At 37.9% G+C, this 14,490-nt stretch overlaps 1 protein-coding gene across 1 annotated transcript in view; it reads right to left on the reverse strand.

The window, feature by feature from the left end:
- Positions 1–14,490, reverse strand: part of KIAA1328 (KIAA1328 ortholog) — a 173,274-nt gene that overhangs the window by 140,732 nt on the left and 18,052 nt on the right. Inside the window, 1 exon segment of the mRNA XM_066569195.1 lies at positions 13,828–13,943. Coding sequence (XP_066425292.1) covers positions 13,828–13,943 — 116 coding nt within the window.

Genomic DNA, 14,490 nt, shown 5'->3' on the forward strand with positions numbered 1-14,490 from the left:
GTCCATGGCTATACAAAAAGAGTCCAGCAAAAGCCACTCCATCATCTCTTCCCACTAGGATTCTTTTCTATTCTTCCACTATCTCTCACTCACCCAAACCTCTCTCACACTTGCACATTCCTTCCTCATCTTCCACTCTATCTTCTAGGAAAGGTCAATGATCTGTAAAGTTCTCATTCTCCGAAAAGGGGTTAAAAGCTCCTACAAGCAGCCGGCTGCACCCCCCGTTCTTCTCCGTCCCAGCCGTGCTGCCGGCGCAGGCCCATGTTTATCCAGTTTCAAGGTTACAGTCCCAGGCAGCGGCTCTCTCTCTCTCTCTCTCTCTCTGTGTCTCTCTCTCTCTGTGTCTCTCAGGGGGGGCTGCCCGGTGGTTCCCGGTCTCTCTCTCTCTCTCTTCCACCTTTCCACCCCCGGGCTCAGGCCTACCTCTCCCGGCCACATGGCTTTCCCCTCCCCCTGCCCAGCCAGCAGCTGGGCCGGGGCAGAGACCCGAACTCTTTCCCGCCGGAAACCCAAGAGGACCCTCCCAGGGGAGAGCTCTGCTTTTAACTCCGTGTTCTCAGAGGCGTGTCCATGTCCCAATGGCCAGGTTAAATGCCAATATTAAAGCCTGAATATCCATTGGCCAAAAACACAGCATCCCAAAAAACACATTTCCTGTCAAACCACCACACAAGACTTCCCATCATTCATACAACAAGTGAAACTTCTCTCACTTTGTCCTCTCTTTTCCCTTTGAGAGAGGGAGCGTCTATTGCTCTAATCCCTTCTACATAAACATGAAAGAGAGGAAGATCTATTTAAGCAAAACACTGGCACAAGAACAAGCATGTTTAAGCTAGCTGTGACTGTGTCTAGCCTGGAAATTAGGAGGTGTCAAAAAAAAAAAATAGAACCTCTTCTAAAACACTGATCCTTAAAAAACGGCACACAGAAGAGAACTAACAAATGATCCAAGGCAGATATTTACAGCTTTAGGAAGAGAAATATGTTAAGAGGATTGTTTGAAAGAGCCAGAAGGTTCCTGATAGTCATCTGTTCCCTGCAGATGTGCCAGGAGAATCTCCAAAGCATTCAATGTCTGGCCAGAACAATGCAATGATATGTTGTTGAAATCTTTGCACTGTCCTGTGGTTGTTTCCAAAAGGACAAGTGTAACATAGTAACATGAACCATGACAACACGAGAGAAGTTCAATATAAACAGTTCATTAAAATCAACTAGGATTCACAGGTTGTGTGTGCATCAGAGCAGATGGACCCAGGAAATACCCAGATGGCTTTCTGGGTAAACCATGAGCCTTTCTGGGTTACCAAATCTAGCCCCACTCTACCAGAGACAACACCAGGCAATCCTTCCCATAATTAAATTCAGTCCTGAAGGTATATTCATTTCATTTGCTCCCATCACTTCTCTCTGCAGATAATTAGAAACATATTCCTCATTTTTAATTTCCCTCTTTTCATAGGAAAAAATTATGCAGTAGATTTATTAGCAGGTTAAAGCAAAGAGCAATGGCAAGTTAAATATGGTTATTTGCACTGAAACAGAGCAATAATGCAGCAATGCAGGACTTGTCCAGTTACCTGAAGTGACAGCTGGACATTAAAAGCTGTGCTCACTCAAGTCTTACTCTGCACCAGTAAGAGATGGTGCAGAGTAAAATCATCCTAGGATCTTTCATTAATGTGTCCAGCAATATTTATAGAAATCCAAAACTTCTCCCTGAAAATAATAAAATATTAAGAAATCCACACTGGAAGAGTTAATGTATTACAAAGGGTGTTAAATGCTTTGCTTGCATTTTTATATAATTACGAAAATTCTAGTCTCTGAAGGAACTACTTGAAAGCAACACACTTCAGTATCCTGTTCTCTGCATGTAAACAAAATTAGACCTGCCAATCTTTATGACCATAATACATTTTCTTTACCCCTTCTTTTATTTTTGCATTTTGGAATAAGACATATTCCAATCCCCCCCTTGATTCTTCCTACACAATTTCAAAGTGTCACAGCTTAATGTGCACAAACATGCCAAAAACAACCCCTACAAGAAGATTACTAAATGCCCAAATTGCACTCTAAAAATCAATTTACAGAACTTCAGAAGACAGCAAGATGCCACTTTATTGTCAAATTCCAAGCTGAGTTTACAGAACTACTAGGTGGGGGGAAAAAACATTTTTACTAACAAGGACTTAAAATATGCAGAAGTCAAATGACAAACCTTCACAATGGCATTTTCACATTTCCAAACAGTGACACCAAGAAATTCAGATGGCAAACATGTAGCTTCATGTATTAAAACATGTGCCAATCCATCAAAAATGAAATTGTACAGGGATTAGAAAAAGCCTGGCTGACTGCAAACTACTGAAAGAAAAAAAGCATTGCTAAATCAATCAAATTTGAACCTTCTTGACGGTAGATGAATCCAGCAGCCACGAAGAGTCTTGGCCTGGGCACTAAATTTAAGCATAATCATGACTTGGTGGGTTAAAATTATAGATTAGGACGCCATTACAGCATGCACTATTCCCTTGCTGCATCTGCACTGGCACCTGGGCTAGACCCAGTCACTGTAAACAACACCACACTTTGGTCTCCTGGTTCATTCAGCCAGGACATTTTGAGAAAGTTTTGATAGCCACAATTGTTTTATTCCATTTTATTCTCACTACTTGGGATATACATCCTTCATCTGACTCATTTTTTAAATCACTTCAGTACTTAAACTGTCACACTCAACGCATAATCTGACACCACAGAGTCATAGTTTGAATATTTCAGTTCTATTACTTTTAATTCTGTACCAGTTAATCATATTTTATTTAAAGGTAAAATGTTAATCTTCTGATGTTAAAAATCATCATATGTTACCTTTTTATGGCCGCATATTAAAATAAGGATTCTTGCCAATTACCTAGAGTCTTCTTTTCAGGATTTAAATGAGACATTGACAAGAGGTCAGCTCAGACTCTGTGCAGTGCAGCAATCTGCTCTGCATGCCAGAGGTGCTCTCTTCAAATTTCCCATTACTTCACAGCTGAAATTAGCACATCTCACCCATTTGCTAGTCTACATTGGTGTATCCATATTTAATTGTGAGTAAAAGGTGTACCAAAAAGCAGCTGGCTCCAAACTGTTTGCTATAAAATGGTTGCCCTATTGCAAGCTCAAAACTCTGACAGAAATCCTTCAAAACTCCTATGGCTCTCTCTGACATAATGAAAGCAATTTTTTTGTTGTTGTTTTAATATTGCTACTTCTCATGACTTAAAACACACCTCTACACACACCACCAGAATGAGGTCTTAGACTGCAAGCATTTCCCAGAAGGGATTTTTGTCTCCATACTTGTCTGCAAAGCAACTAGCAAATTGTTAATCATCTATAATTAAAGACACCATAAGCCCAGAACCCATCAGAGTATATCTCCAGTTTGCTCACGTGGCCCTTTATGCATAAAATATGCCTTTTCATTTCACTCCAAGTACCTTTTTCTACTTGGCTGCCTCCTTCCAACCTTCTTTTAAGACATGACTAAGAAAGGTATTCTTTAACATGTAATTTTTATGTATAAAAAAATGAAAATGACAAACCTGTGTAATATACTTCTCTCAGTCTTTTCCTTGAACCTAAAATTTTTTGTTTTATTTAAAAAGTTCAGAGTGTGTCCATGAAATGCCATAACTGAGCAACATGCTTACATTTGACCTTCATGTCACACAAAGGCCAGCAAGCAGTACCACAAATTTTTTAAACAGGTGAGTAGAAAAGAAAACAGCAGAATTACCTGGTGCCACATCTGGTAAGTCAGGAAAAGCAGAGAACTGAGCTGGAGATTCACTGAATTTCCAGGCTCATTAACATGTGTCATGGTGGGTTCATAAGCAACACATTCTGTATCTCAAGAGTTACTTTTTCTTGTGACCAGTCTGCATACTGCAGGCTGCACACACCTGCTCTACCTTTAGCACTCTACTTGCAATAGTAAGCAAGTCATCTCGGGATAAATTCATACAGAACCAAATGCAACATACTAATTTCATTTTTAAATGGAAGAAAAGCAGTGTGGTTTTGGTGGTGCTGCTGATTTTATTTATTTATTTTTATTCCATTGTTTCCACATTCAGACCTACAATTATTGGTATGTTGCTCAGGTTTTTGATGCTCTGCTTTCAGTGTTGACTTCAGTAGAAGCATCAAAGCTCTTACATACATAAAAAAAAATCAGCCCCAGTTTTCATACACTAACTACCATCCACACTTAGCTGGCAAGAGCTCATATACCTCTACCTGTCTGCAAAAGGAAAAAAATATTTTAAGTGTAAGACTAAAAACCTGACAATGTAAAAGTCAAAATGCACTTCTGCTGACAGAGCCTAGCAGGTGAAACTGCTCCCTCCCTTAATCTTCTTTACAGCCATGCCCTGCTGCCAGGTAAGCCAATCCATGGACCACTGCCTGACCAGGCAGCTTGCTCTATGAGACTCCATACCTTACACAAGTGGCAAGCTCAAGGCTACAATTTTTATTTTAACATAATTGCCTTGAATTTTAGAAGATTCTTCCTGCTTCAGGCAGAGGACAGTCTCCCACAGTTCAGAATGAAGGTATCTGTTATTACAACATTTGCAAGTGACTAACGGGGGGTGAAAACTAAGTTTCATTTCTTACAGATTCTTTAGAATGAAACAAACTATATCTAAAAAGTGCAGATATGCTTTTTTATTTCTTTTGCAGTTCAGGGGAGGGGGAGGGAAAAGCATCACTGATTTGTATATTAAAGTGCAAGCATCTGTCCTACTGATGACATTCTAGGGAAGCACATTAGCATAAAATTTAACGATGTCAAATAAGTGGATGTGAAATAGGGACTGCGTAAAGACACTATTTCCAAGCCTGACAGAAACATCACTGTTTAGAAATGCAAATGATACCATTATGTTCAATAATTATATGAAAATATGAACAGTTCAGCATGTTTTCCAGCCCTGATGGCGGTTAATGGGATGTACGCTTATGTAAATAACTACTATTAAAGCTAATGCTGAAAAAAACTAATAAATTCATACTAAAGCAACTGATTTAGTACGCTTTTAAACCCCAGCAGTGCTCACTTATTAGAAAGGAGTGCATTCTTATGTTTAGAACTCATTACTGTTACAAGTCACTGCAACTCCATCAATTACCATGCATTAATGAAAATGGGACACATACAAAAAAAATTATTGCCTCTCAGCAGTTTTCTTTAAAGACAAAATATAGGGGTATTACCATCACTGGGCCTTGAGGGGAACTTATCAGCAGCATAATCCTTATTACCACAACTGTACTCCCTGCTCAATAAACCCTGGGGTATTTTGTGTCCCAAGAAGGGAATGACCTTCATGTAAATCTCTTGCCATATGCACAATGAAAGTGACCACACTGCCATCAGCAAAAGCTTACCATTTCCACAGTTAAAAATGTATTTAAATAAACACATACATACGAGGATCTGAACTGAAAATTGTAAATGTGAAATGAAAAACTACTACAACTCCTAAAACTAGACCAAAGAAGGTGTAATGCCAATAGAACTAAGGATAAAAGGTATATGTGGAAATCTTCAATGAAGTTCTTGTCTCCAGATGAATTCCATCCAGTTTTACATTTACACTTTTAATAACCTCCCAGAGAGCCATGGAATTACGACTTTAAGGACTCTATTCATTCCTCTTTGGATGTTTTTTCCAATTCCTCAGTATTACTCAAAATTCTTAGCCCTCGTTAAACATCACAACTGATAGAGGAAACAAAGCCAAGAGCGCTGTTATAGTAATGAATTCCTAAGGAAATTAAAAGCTGAGATTGACTGAATGTCTGTAACTCTACAACTAACCCACTTTCATTTTCTAAGTCTATGGAAATGAGTTATTAGTGTAACATCCACTAGATCATACGAAGTTTAGCAAGGCTAAAAATGCATTATATTAGTTTGCATTGACTGACAGTTTAAAATTAAGGATGCATCTGAACAACCTTACAAGAGACTATGGACAAAGAACTGATGCCAAATGGAGAAGATTAACGTAGGACAGTCACCTGTGCAGTCTCACCTGCTGTAAAACAAGATGGCATTTTGCTATGGGAAGGTACAGACTTGCAAATCTTGACTACAAAAGCACTGGCACTAAGGACCATGAAATCCCACATCAAAAGAAAGGGGCTAAGAAACAGATGCTGTTTTCATCATGCTTGAACAGTGACAAAGTTCTTACAGGCCAATGTCCATCGTAAAAGCCAACATTAAACTAATGCTATGCTTAAGTGCAATGTACTCCCCACAGCACAAGGCAAAAATAAAGTCTATCCCAACCTGAAAAACTTCCAATTTAAAAGCAGGCAGCAAAACAAGGCTTTCAGAAAGCCAGTAGCTCACAGAATACAACAGCAAACACATGATGACAGTCACTGTGACAAATGTTTGATGTGAGACAGAGGGAAGAAAAAAACCCCACAAAACTATCTGATTGCTTTCACTGAATCTCTGTTGAAAGAGAGGTATGAAGTGTTTTGCTATCTAGACCATTAAAACTATTTCATGAGTGAAGGCCACTCTAAAAACAGTAAGACAAATTTGCTACTGATTAATAATAAAGCCATTCATTTTATTCTTCAAATCTAAAGTAATTACAAGCTAGAGCATGGCAAATGGATTTAGAAGAAGCCATTACGTCAGAAGAATCCTTTAAAGAAGAACAGTAATTTAAAAGACTGAACTGAATAATGAACTCTCCTGAACAACAATTATTATGAGATTGATTTATTGAAAGTGTATTTAATTATGCAAGAAATGTTTAAACTTTCCAAAATAGTGCAGGAAGACAGAGAAACCAATAGCAGAGTCAGCCCTACGTCCTCATTATAGTTGAGAAGCTGAAGCAGATGGAGAATTCATTTAGTTTAGAAGGATAAAGTACATCAATTTCTCTGAATCCACATTTCTAGTCAATTTGTTACAGTACCAGCTTCAACAATTAATGATCTCATTTTCCCATTTGTGCCTCCTTTTAAAAGAACTCAGTCTTTGTTTCCAAATGAGCAAAATGTCATAAAGAAAAAATGTAACTCAAACATCACTTTGAAAGCTCATTTGGCCTAAAGCCAAATGTTTCAGCAATAACCACAAAACCAGCGGTCAAATTCAGTCAGGTAAGTAGCCTGGTCAGTTTAAGCATCTGGAAAAAGCAGAAAGATCTGTCTTTCACCTGAGACACTTAAACTGACCAGCCTGACTCCCACGGAGAATTTTTTTTTTACCTGAACTACTTCACCTTTTTTCTTAAAATACCTGATATTGATGTATGAGACTGCCATGGCTGAAGGTGCATTTCCAATGACAGGTTTCTCCTGTTTAATTTAGACAAGGGCAGCCCATCATCATATCCAGTTCTGTCATGTCCACAAGACAGTTAATATAGATAATATCATAAACCTGTGCTTCAGATACCCAGAGCTGGGAGACAGGCTGGCTGGGAAGCATATAGCTACCCATGAGTATCCACAACCTGGCAGGGCAGAACTCCAGCTCTTACTCAGTTTCAAAATCATCAAGTCTCTAGTACCAGGTACAGATCACCAGAATGTGAAAATGTCATGGAACGTGGGAGATGAGAGAATGCCACTAGCCCTCAACACTCACCTCAGGGGAACTCCAAAATTCTATACAAGAGCTGCTGTCCGCTTCTGTCAGACACACAGAGAACACCATTGCACCCTTGGTATAAAACACAGAGCAAATATGCTTCTCCCATTCCACAGCTGTGTTTCTATGCTGACAGTACCATCTCACAGACAATCCTACACCACTGAGTGCAGAGGTTTAGGGCGAAAAGCCTGTCCAGCTCATATTCTACAGAGGCTGTTGCTGACTGCTTAGATGCTGCCTGCTGATTCTGGGTATTTTCATAACATGGACAGTGTTGCTAGATTGTGCTACAAGGCACTAACTAGGATTAAGCACAGAAAGCTTCAAATTAATCTCCAGCCATTGATCCATTTGAATACTCAACATTACAATATGTTTCACCTTGTTTTAGTTTAAAAGTTCATGAAAAATTCAAAATATCTTATTTACCCAATAGTCCTTGACTGATTCTTCTACATTTCAGTTCGTAAATACATACATTATTTAACTAATACTGCAGTTACAGAATAGCATATAAATATTCAGGGACTTTTTAATAAGTGCTGCTTTTTTTCAAGAGACCACAATGGTTGCTTAGGAACATTTACTAGTAGGATACCTGAAATAACAGTAAGAGAAACACCTTCAAAAAGTACTTGGATGAAATGGAAGAAAGGAGCAAAACACTAATTCTCCATTCTCCTCACACACCTTCAAACAAATTATGATGCACAAGAAGATATATAGTACGCATTCACATATGAAAAATAGAAAGGGAAAAAACTTTAAATGATAAGCTGAGGGAGCCAAGTTAAGAAATAAAAGAAAAATAATGACGGTCATTTCAAACCCTCAGTTCATAACTTGTCAGAAACTATACCATCAGGAACAGACTCAGCCAAAGTTAATCTCTAAAATTGTTACTGAGTTTTAAATAAATAGCCTGACTTTCAAAAGCACAAGTTTCCTGCAAATGGCAAATTTCCCTTTCTATAGAAATTTTCTTCTTACCTTGTTGTTTTGGATTTTTTTTGGGAGGAAGGGGTGGGGGCACAGCAAGGCAGGGACCCATTTTCTCACATAGATGCTAAATGCAGTGTTAATATCTGTGACACTGTGCTGATATTTTGAGTGCAGACTGTCCCCTTGCCAACAGCAGCCCCAGGGAGGCACACACACATGAACCTGCCACACAGGACACTGGGACCACACATCAAACAAAGTACATGGCCAAAGCCCTTCTGTGCAAGATCACCTTTGCTTCCTCATCTGTGATGACGACTTGGTGGGTCTAATTAAAAAAGGAAAGGAAGCAGAAGTGTTCATATATTCAGAAGATCAGATTTAATGTTATAGGGAAAATAAGGCAGAACCAGCAAGTAAATTCCGTATTCTGGTATCTCCTTTTTCTACGATTTTGTTCTTTGCATTAAGCAAGCCAGTACCTCTTTTTCTCCTGAAAAATATTACTAATTTTACATTAACACATTAAGATAGGAAAAGGAGAAAATATGTAAGTGGCCCTAATTTATGTATGCAAGACTTATGTAATGAACAGTACTATGGCAAAACTAAAAGCTTTTTATTAAAGTCTCTAGATAATAGTTATAAAGCTCATTATTCTTCCAGCAAATTAATATTCTATGTCTCACTAACACTATAAGCAAATGAACTGTTTTAGTTAAATTAATATTCATGTTAACTGCATGCAAAACCAACTAATTAAGTAGTTCTATAATATTAAGGACATATGTAAACAGAGTCTGTGATCAATTTTAAGACTAACCAAGTAGATCATACAGGATTTGTTGCATGAATTTGACTGGGTCTTCAGAATGTGGTCTACTGGGAGGTGTCCCTGTCCAGGGCTTGGAGTAGATGATATTTCAAGGTCAAACCATTTTGTAAGTCTATGTTCAGTCAGAAAATAATTCCAACAAAAAGGTGCATTCTAAATATAAACCAAAACAGTAGCATAGTACAGGTGGCTAGTTTAAATCTACAAAAAAGAAAAAAGTTTGTAATAAACAGAATCTCTTCTTTCCTTTATCTGCCTATTCATTGTCTATATAATAATAATTTAAACAGAGCTTAGAATTCAATAACCAATTCTTAAAAATTTTTAGTAAGTTTCCTCTTCACCTATTAGTAAGTCTTTACAGAAATGTTATAGCTGCTTTTTCTTCTTCATTTATGCAACCGCATCAAATTTACATGAAAAAAATCCCCAATGATGATAACAAGAAAAGCTAAAGACCACAACATAATTTCTTTGAGCTATGAAGTATCAGTAGTATTTGTTTCTTAATAATCTCATTATATTTTTTTTCCTAAGACATATATCATGACAGTATTGGGACATCTTACAAAGGATATTTTCCTGATTGTTAAATTAAATTATATTTGGGACCTAAATTAATAATAGGTGCCTGAAAATACATCAGGGACAAAAAAAGGAAAGCCAAAAGTTTTTCTATTAGCAGCTCCTAGCAAAAGAGGAAAAAGATGCAGCACAAGTAGTCTAAGTGCATAACATGGTGCACAATGCTCACCCCTTACTGTGGAAATGCAAATGAAATAACACAAATAAGAACAAGGAAGTTGCCAGTCACACACTCCAAAGCCAATTCCAGAAGCCACTAGAAGCAGCTTAGTCACCATACAGCAGCAAAGAGAACACCAATACCAAGAGTAGATGCTGTAGAAGACACCACAGGAGGTGATACATGGCAATTCTCGCATGAACTTAATCCCAAATTCTATTTCAAAAGTTCAGAGGGTGCTTGAACACCCTAAACAGACACATCCCTGCTTGTATCAGTTGTCTTAAAATTGTCTGACTGATCCAAGGTCACCTGCCGCCACCTTGGTTCTTATTAACCCTAACTGCTTATCCCAAACACTTCTGAACCCATCAGTCACAGGCTTTTGTTGCTTTCACATCAGTCACGTCCAGCCCAACCTCCTTTTCCAAGTCTTTCTTTCCAGATCTCATGTTCTAGATCTCATTTTCCCAACACACACGCCATTTACATTTTGCCTCTTTATCTTTTACACAAACTTCACTTGCAGAAAGTGATATTTTTCCCCACCACTTTATCATCTTCAAAGTTGTAGGATGCTTTCACCAGGGAGGGCATCAAGAGAGCGTGAGCAGCTGTTACTGGATTATCCAGGTCAGTCCAATTGGGCAAATTTTAGTAAGAACAGCAAGAGCTGTCATCCCAGCATGTGTCCCTGAACACCACTAAGTGCCACATCTTCTAACAGCAGCACCAGAACTTTCCAGTTTATTATAAGCAAAGGAGTTTAATACAAACAAAACAAAGCTTTGATCCTCTTTTGGTTTTGGAACTTTTTTTTTAAACACTTCAGATCACATTTCTTTTCAAAGAAGTCAGTCTGAAATGTAAATGTCATGAGATAAACCAAGCCAGAACAACTACTTTTGACCAAATTATACAATAATATGATAGGCCTTAATACTTCTTTAGGAAGAAGGTGTAGACCAACTGACTACTTGAAATCCCTAATTTTCCTTAATTCTGGGATAATTGCCAAATACTTAGTATTGTAATACAATACTAAGTATTTGGCAACCCTGGCAATAGGCTGGACTATTTATGGTTCACAGTATGCTCATCACTCTTGTTCTCCATTAACAGCAAGCCCTAATACTAAATACTCCATTTTCAAAGTTTCACCTGCCAAGGAAGGGTAGAATTGGCTTCTAAATCTGCGTGAAATTTTATTTGTTGCTCCCTACCCAGACAGCACTGGGCAGTTCCACAGTAAATGTGAGCTTGGGCTGCAGACAGCCCAAAGAAAATAGCCCATGCTATTTTCTAAATGCTGATAAGTTACTCAAAGTTTTGTAGTGAGATGTTTGCATACCCACCCATCTCCCTTCTCCCCAAAGCTTCACAGTTCATGAGCAGCAAATTTGAACAGAGGTCTTCACAGCTTCTCAGTGGTAAAAAAATCAACCACAACAAAATAAGGATGGATTTTCCTCAAAATAGGGATTTCAAGCACCAAACAGTATTTCTCCTCCAAGAATCTCAAAGGAAAAAACAAAACAACAAAAACATGTGTAGCTGAAAACAACCCACACAGTCCCCATGCTAAGTGAACTAAACCCTTACCAGGCTGAAATTGCACTTTGCTGGATAGCTGCATTTATATCAGAAGCACCAATTTATTACTGCAGGGTACTTTTAAATACTGCAGTAAAGAAAGTTATCTTATAGGGAATAAATTCGCTATGTGGGGCAAAAAAAAAAAAAAGAAAAAATTGATTTTAACAGGCTTCAAGTTTTTTTTCTTATGGTATTATATCCCTGATATCTTATTTGCAAGTGGACACTATAATCCAGAAGCAATTAAGGAATTTCAAGTTGCTGTACTTGAAAAAGCCATAATCTGTATTCAGCCTCAGCAAGTCATTTGTACTATTCCTTGTCTCTGCAACAAGCTTTAAAAAATTAAGTGATCAGAGTTACACTGAAGATCTTGAATCATTCATGTATGATAGGCAAGTATTGCAGCAGTTAAAATTACATTGTTTTAAATTATAACCTTGTTTTATATATCTAGGTTTTACAGAGTTTTATGAAGTGTAAAATTGCATGCATTAACCTTCTGCCATGTCTACCAGACTTCTGGAAAAGTATTCATGCTTGTGCAATCTATTTCTGCTAAAGAAACAAAAGGAAAGGGAAAAAACCCCAAACAACAGAACAAAAAAGCAAGCATGTCTACTTTCCACTAGCCAAAGAAACTTCATGTGAACTAGTGAAATCTTTGTGTGGATAAACAACAAAAAAATCAGGAACATGCATCCCACCCACATTCATGAGCTGACTGAACACACAAGACTCAATACACAACAAAATACTGGCTTCAGTGAAATCAGTGTCAAAGAGCTGTTGTCACATCTAATGGCTCTTGAAATACCTCAGATCTAATATTTTCCAGTAACAGTTCACAAACAGCTAAGTTTGTTGATGTGTATATCATTTAGGACAAACAGACTAAGTAAGTGCCACTGTGCTACAAGGGATGTTCTAAGTCAACAGGGCAATGCTCTCCTGACAGAGACCACACATCACTGAATGTCTTCCCTAAACTAAGCAAGTTCCATCATAAAGAAGCACTGTTTTCACTACACCTCCAGTGCTAAACTGTGAAATAGGACTGCCAGAATTTTCAAGAACCCTCCTCCAAATTCATGCTTAAATTTCTGAATTTTCTCTATTTCTGTTTCAACACCGGCCAATAGCTTGAACAGCCTCTTTTTGTCACTAACTTTGCTTTTAACTTGAACAAGGGATGACTCAAGACTGAAAACAGTACTGCATACTGGGCTCCATCATGCTTTTTAAAACAACATTACTACCCTCCATCAGCAATGCAGCTCCCAATGAATCACACACTATTTGCTTTTCCTGTAGTTGCAGTCCTGTCTCTTCCCTATCCCACTGCAGCCAATCCTTAGCCCTCTGAGGAATTTAACTACAAAGCATCAATATCAGAGATTTGGAAGAAAAATGTACAAGAGAATTTTGTAAAGGTCTGTCGCACAAGAAAAATATCAATTTCTGCAATAGTGACTTTGCATGTGATATTCCAGGACTGGGACTAAGCATATGCAGCTTAAAGAAATGCAAGCCACAGTCAGCAAGAAAAGAGAATCTAACTTTTTTATATACAAACAAACCTTACACCAAACAAAAAGCCCAAGCTAGCTAAACCTCCTAGTACATATATTTAATTTGTATCCATTTCGTGTAGATTCCCTTTCTCTGGACATGGAGAGAAATGGAATACCATGCAAGTTTTAGAACTAAATTATGACCACCTAACAGAATTTTAAAAAAATATCTATAATCATATTTTAATGTGTAAATTCCTTATTGTCATTTTTTTAGTTGACAAATATCTATTTCATAGCAAAACAACATCATAGGAACAGCTGGATGGCAGTTTAAGCTCAAATGAACCAGTGTCACATGCTGACAAGTCATCTCTCTGATTGCTTTTGAATGGCAGCACATGCAGATTTATTTTATGCCATAAATTAGAACAATTATTTCTCTGTACTTCACTTTTTATTTCAGTGAGCCATTGCACATATTTTTAAAGGATATCTTCCCTTTCCTTGATGATAAGTTCATTCTGCTCCTCTAGCTGTCTGATCTTCTTCTCAAACGATTCCTGTTCAGCTTTCAGCCGTTCTTCCGTCACCTCTTTTTCTTCACTTACCCTGAAAAGAATTTGAGAAAAATAAAATATATGCCCATAACCACAGTGCCTGACTTCCAACTCCTCCACCACTTTGCAGGTAAATGGATAACATCCTCTCCACCCTTAAGCAGGTTAGCTCCTCACAATGTTTATAATATATTACACAGGAAGGTGCGTACGACTTGATGCAATACATCTCTTTTTTTTTTCCAGAAACACTGGTCTCAGTAGAGTACATGCACATTAATGGGCAGCATGGAGGACAAAGTTAGGGCCTGAACCCACAATTAGGTTTGCCCAGTCTGATTCTCTGCAGCCATAATGAAGATGCACTGGGATACTTTCAAACCTAGGACTTGAAGACAGAAAACTCAGACAGAAGAGCTTAGATGACATGACAGAAGAAAATTCTGGAAAACTTTTCTGTTTCTTAATCTATAAACTAATCCTTCTTTCACCTTTACTGGTCAAATACAAGTTCAAGAAAGAATCATTTTTCTTGTTAGCTTTCTCCAAACAAAACTGTTTGTTCTTCTCTGAAGATTTTCAAATATCAAGCTGCAGGC

This window comes from Molothrus aeneus, chromosome Z (genome assembly GCF_037042795.1).
Source record: "Molothrus aeneus isolate 106 chromosome Z, BPBGC_Maene_1.0, whole genome shotgun sequence".
Classification (NCBI taxonomy): domain Eukaryota; kingdom Metazoa; phylum Chordata; class Aves; order Passeriformes; family Icteridae; genus Molothrus; species Molothrus aeneus.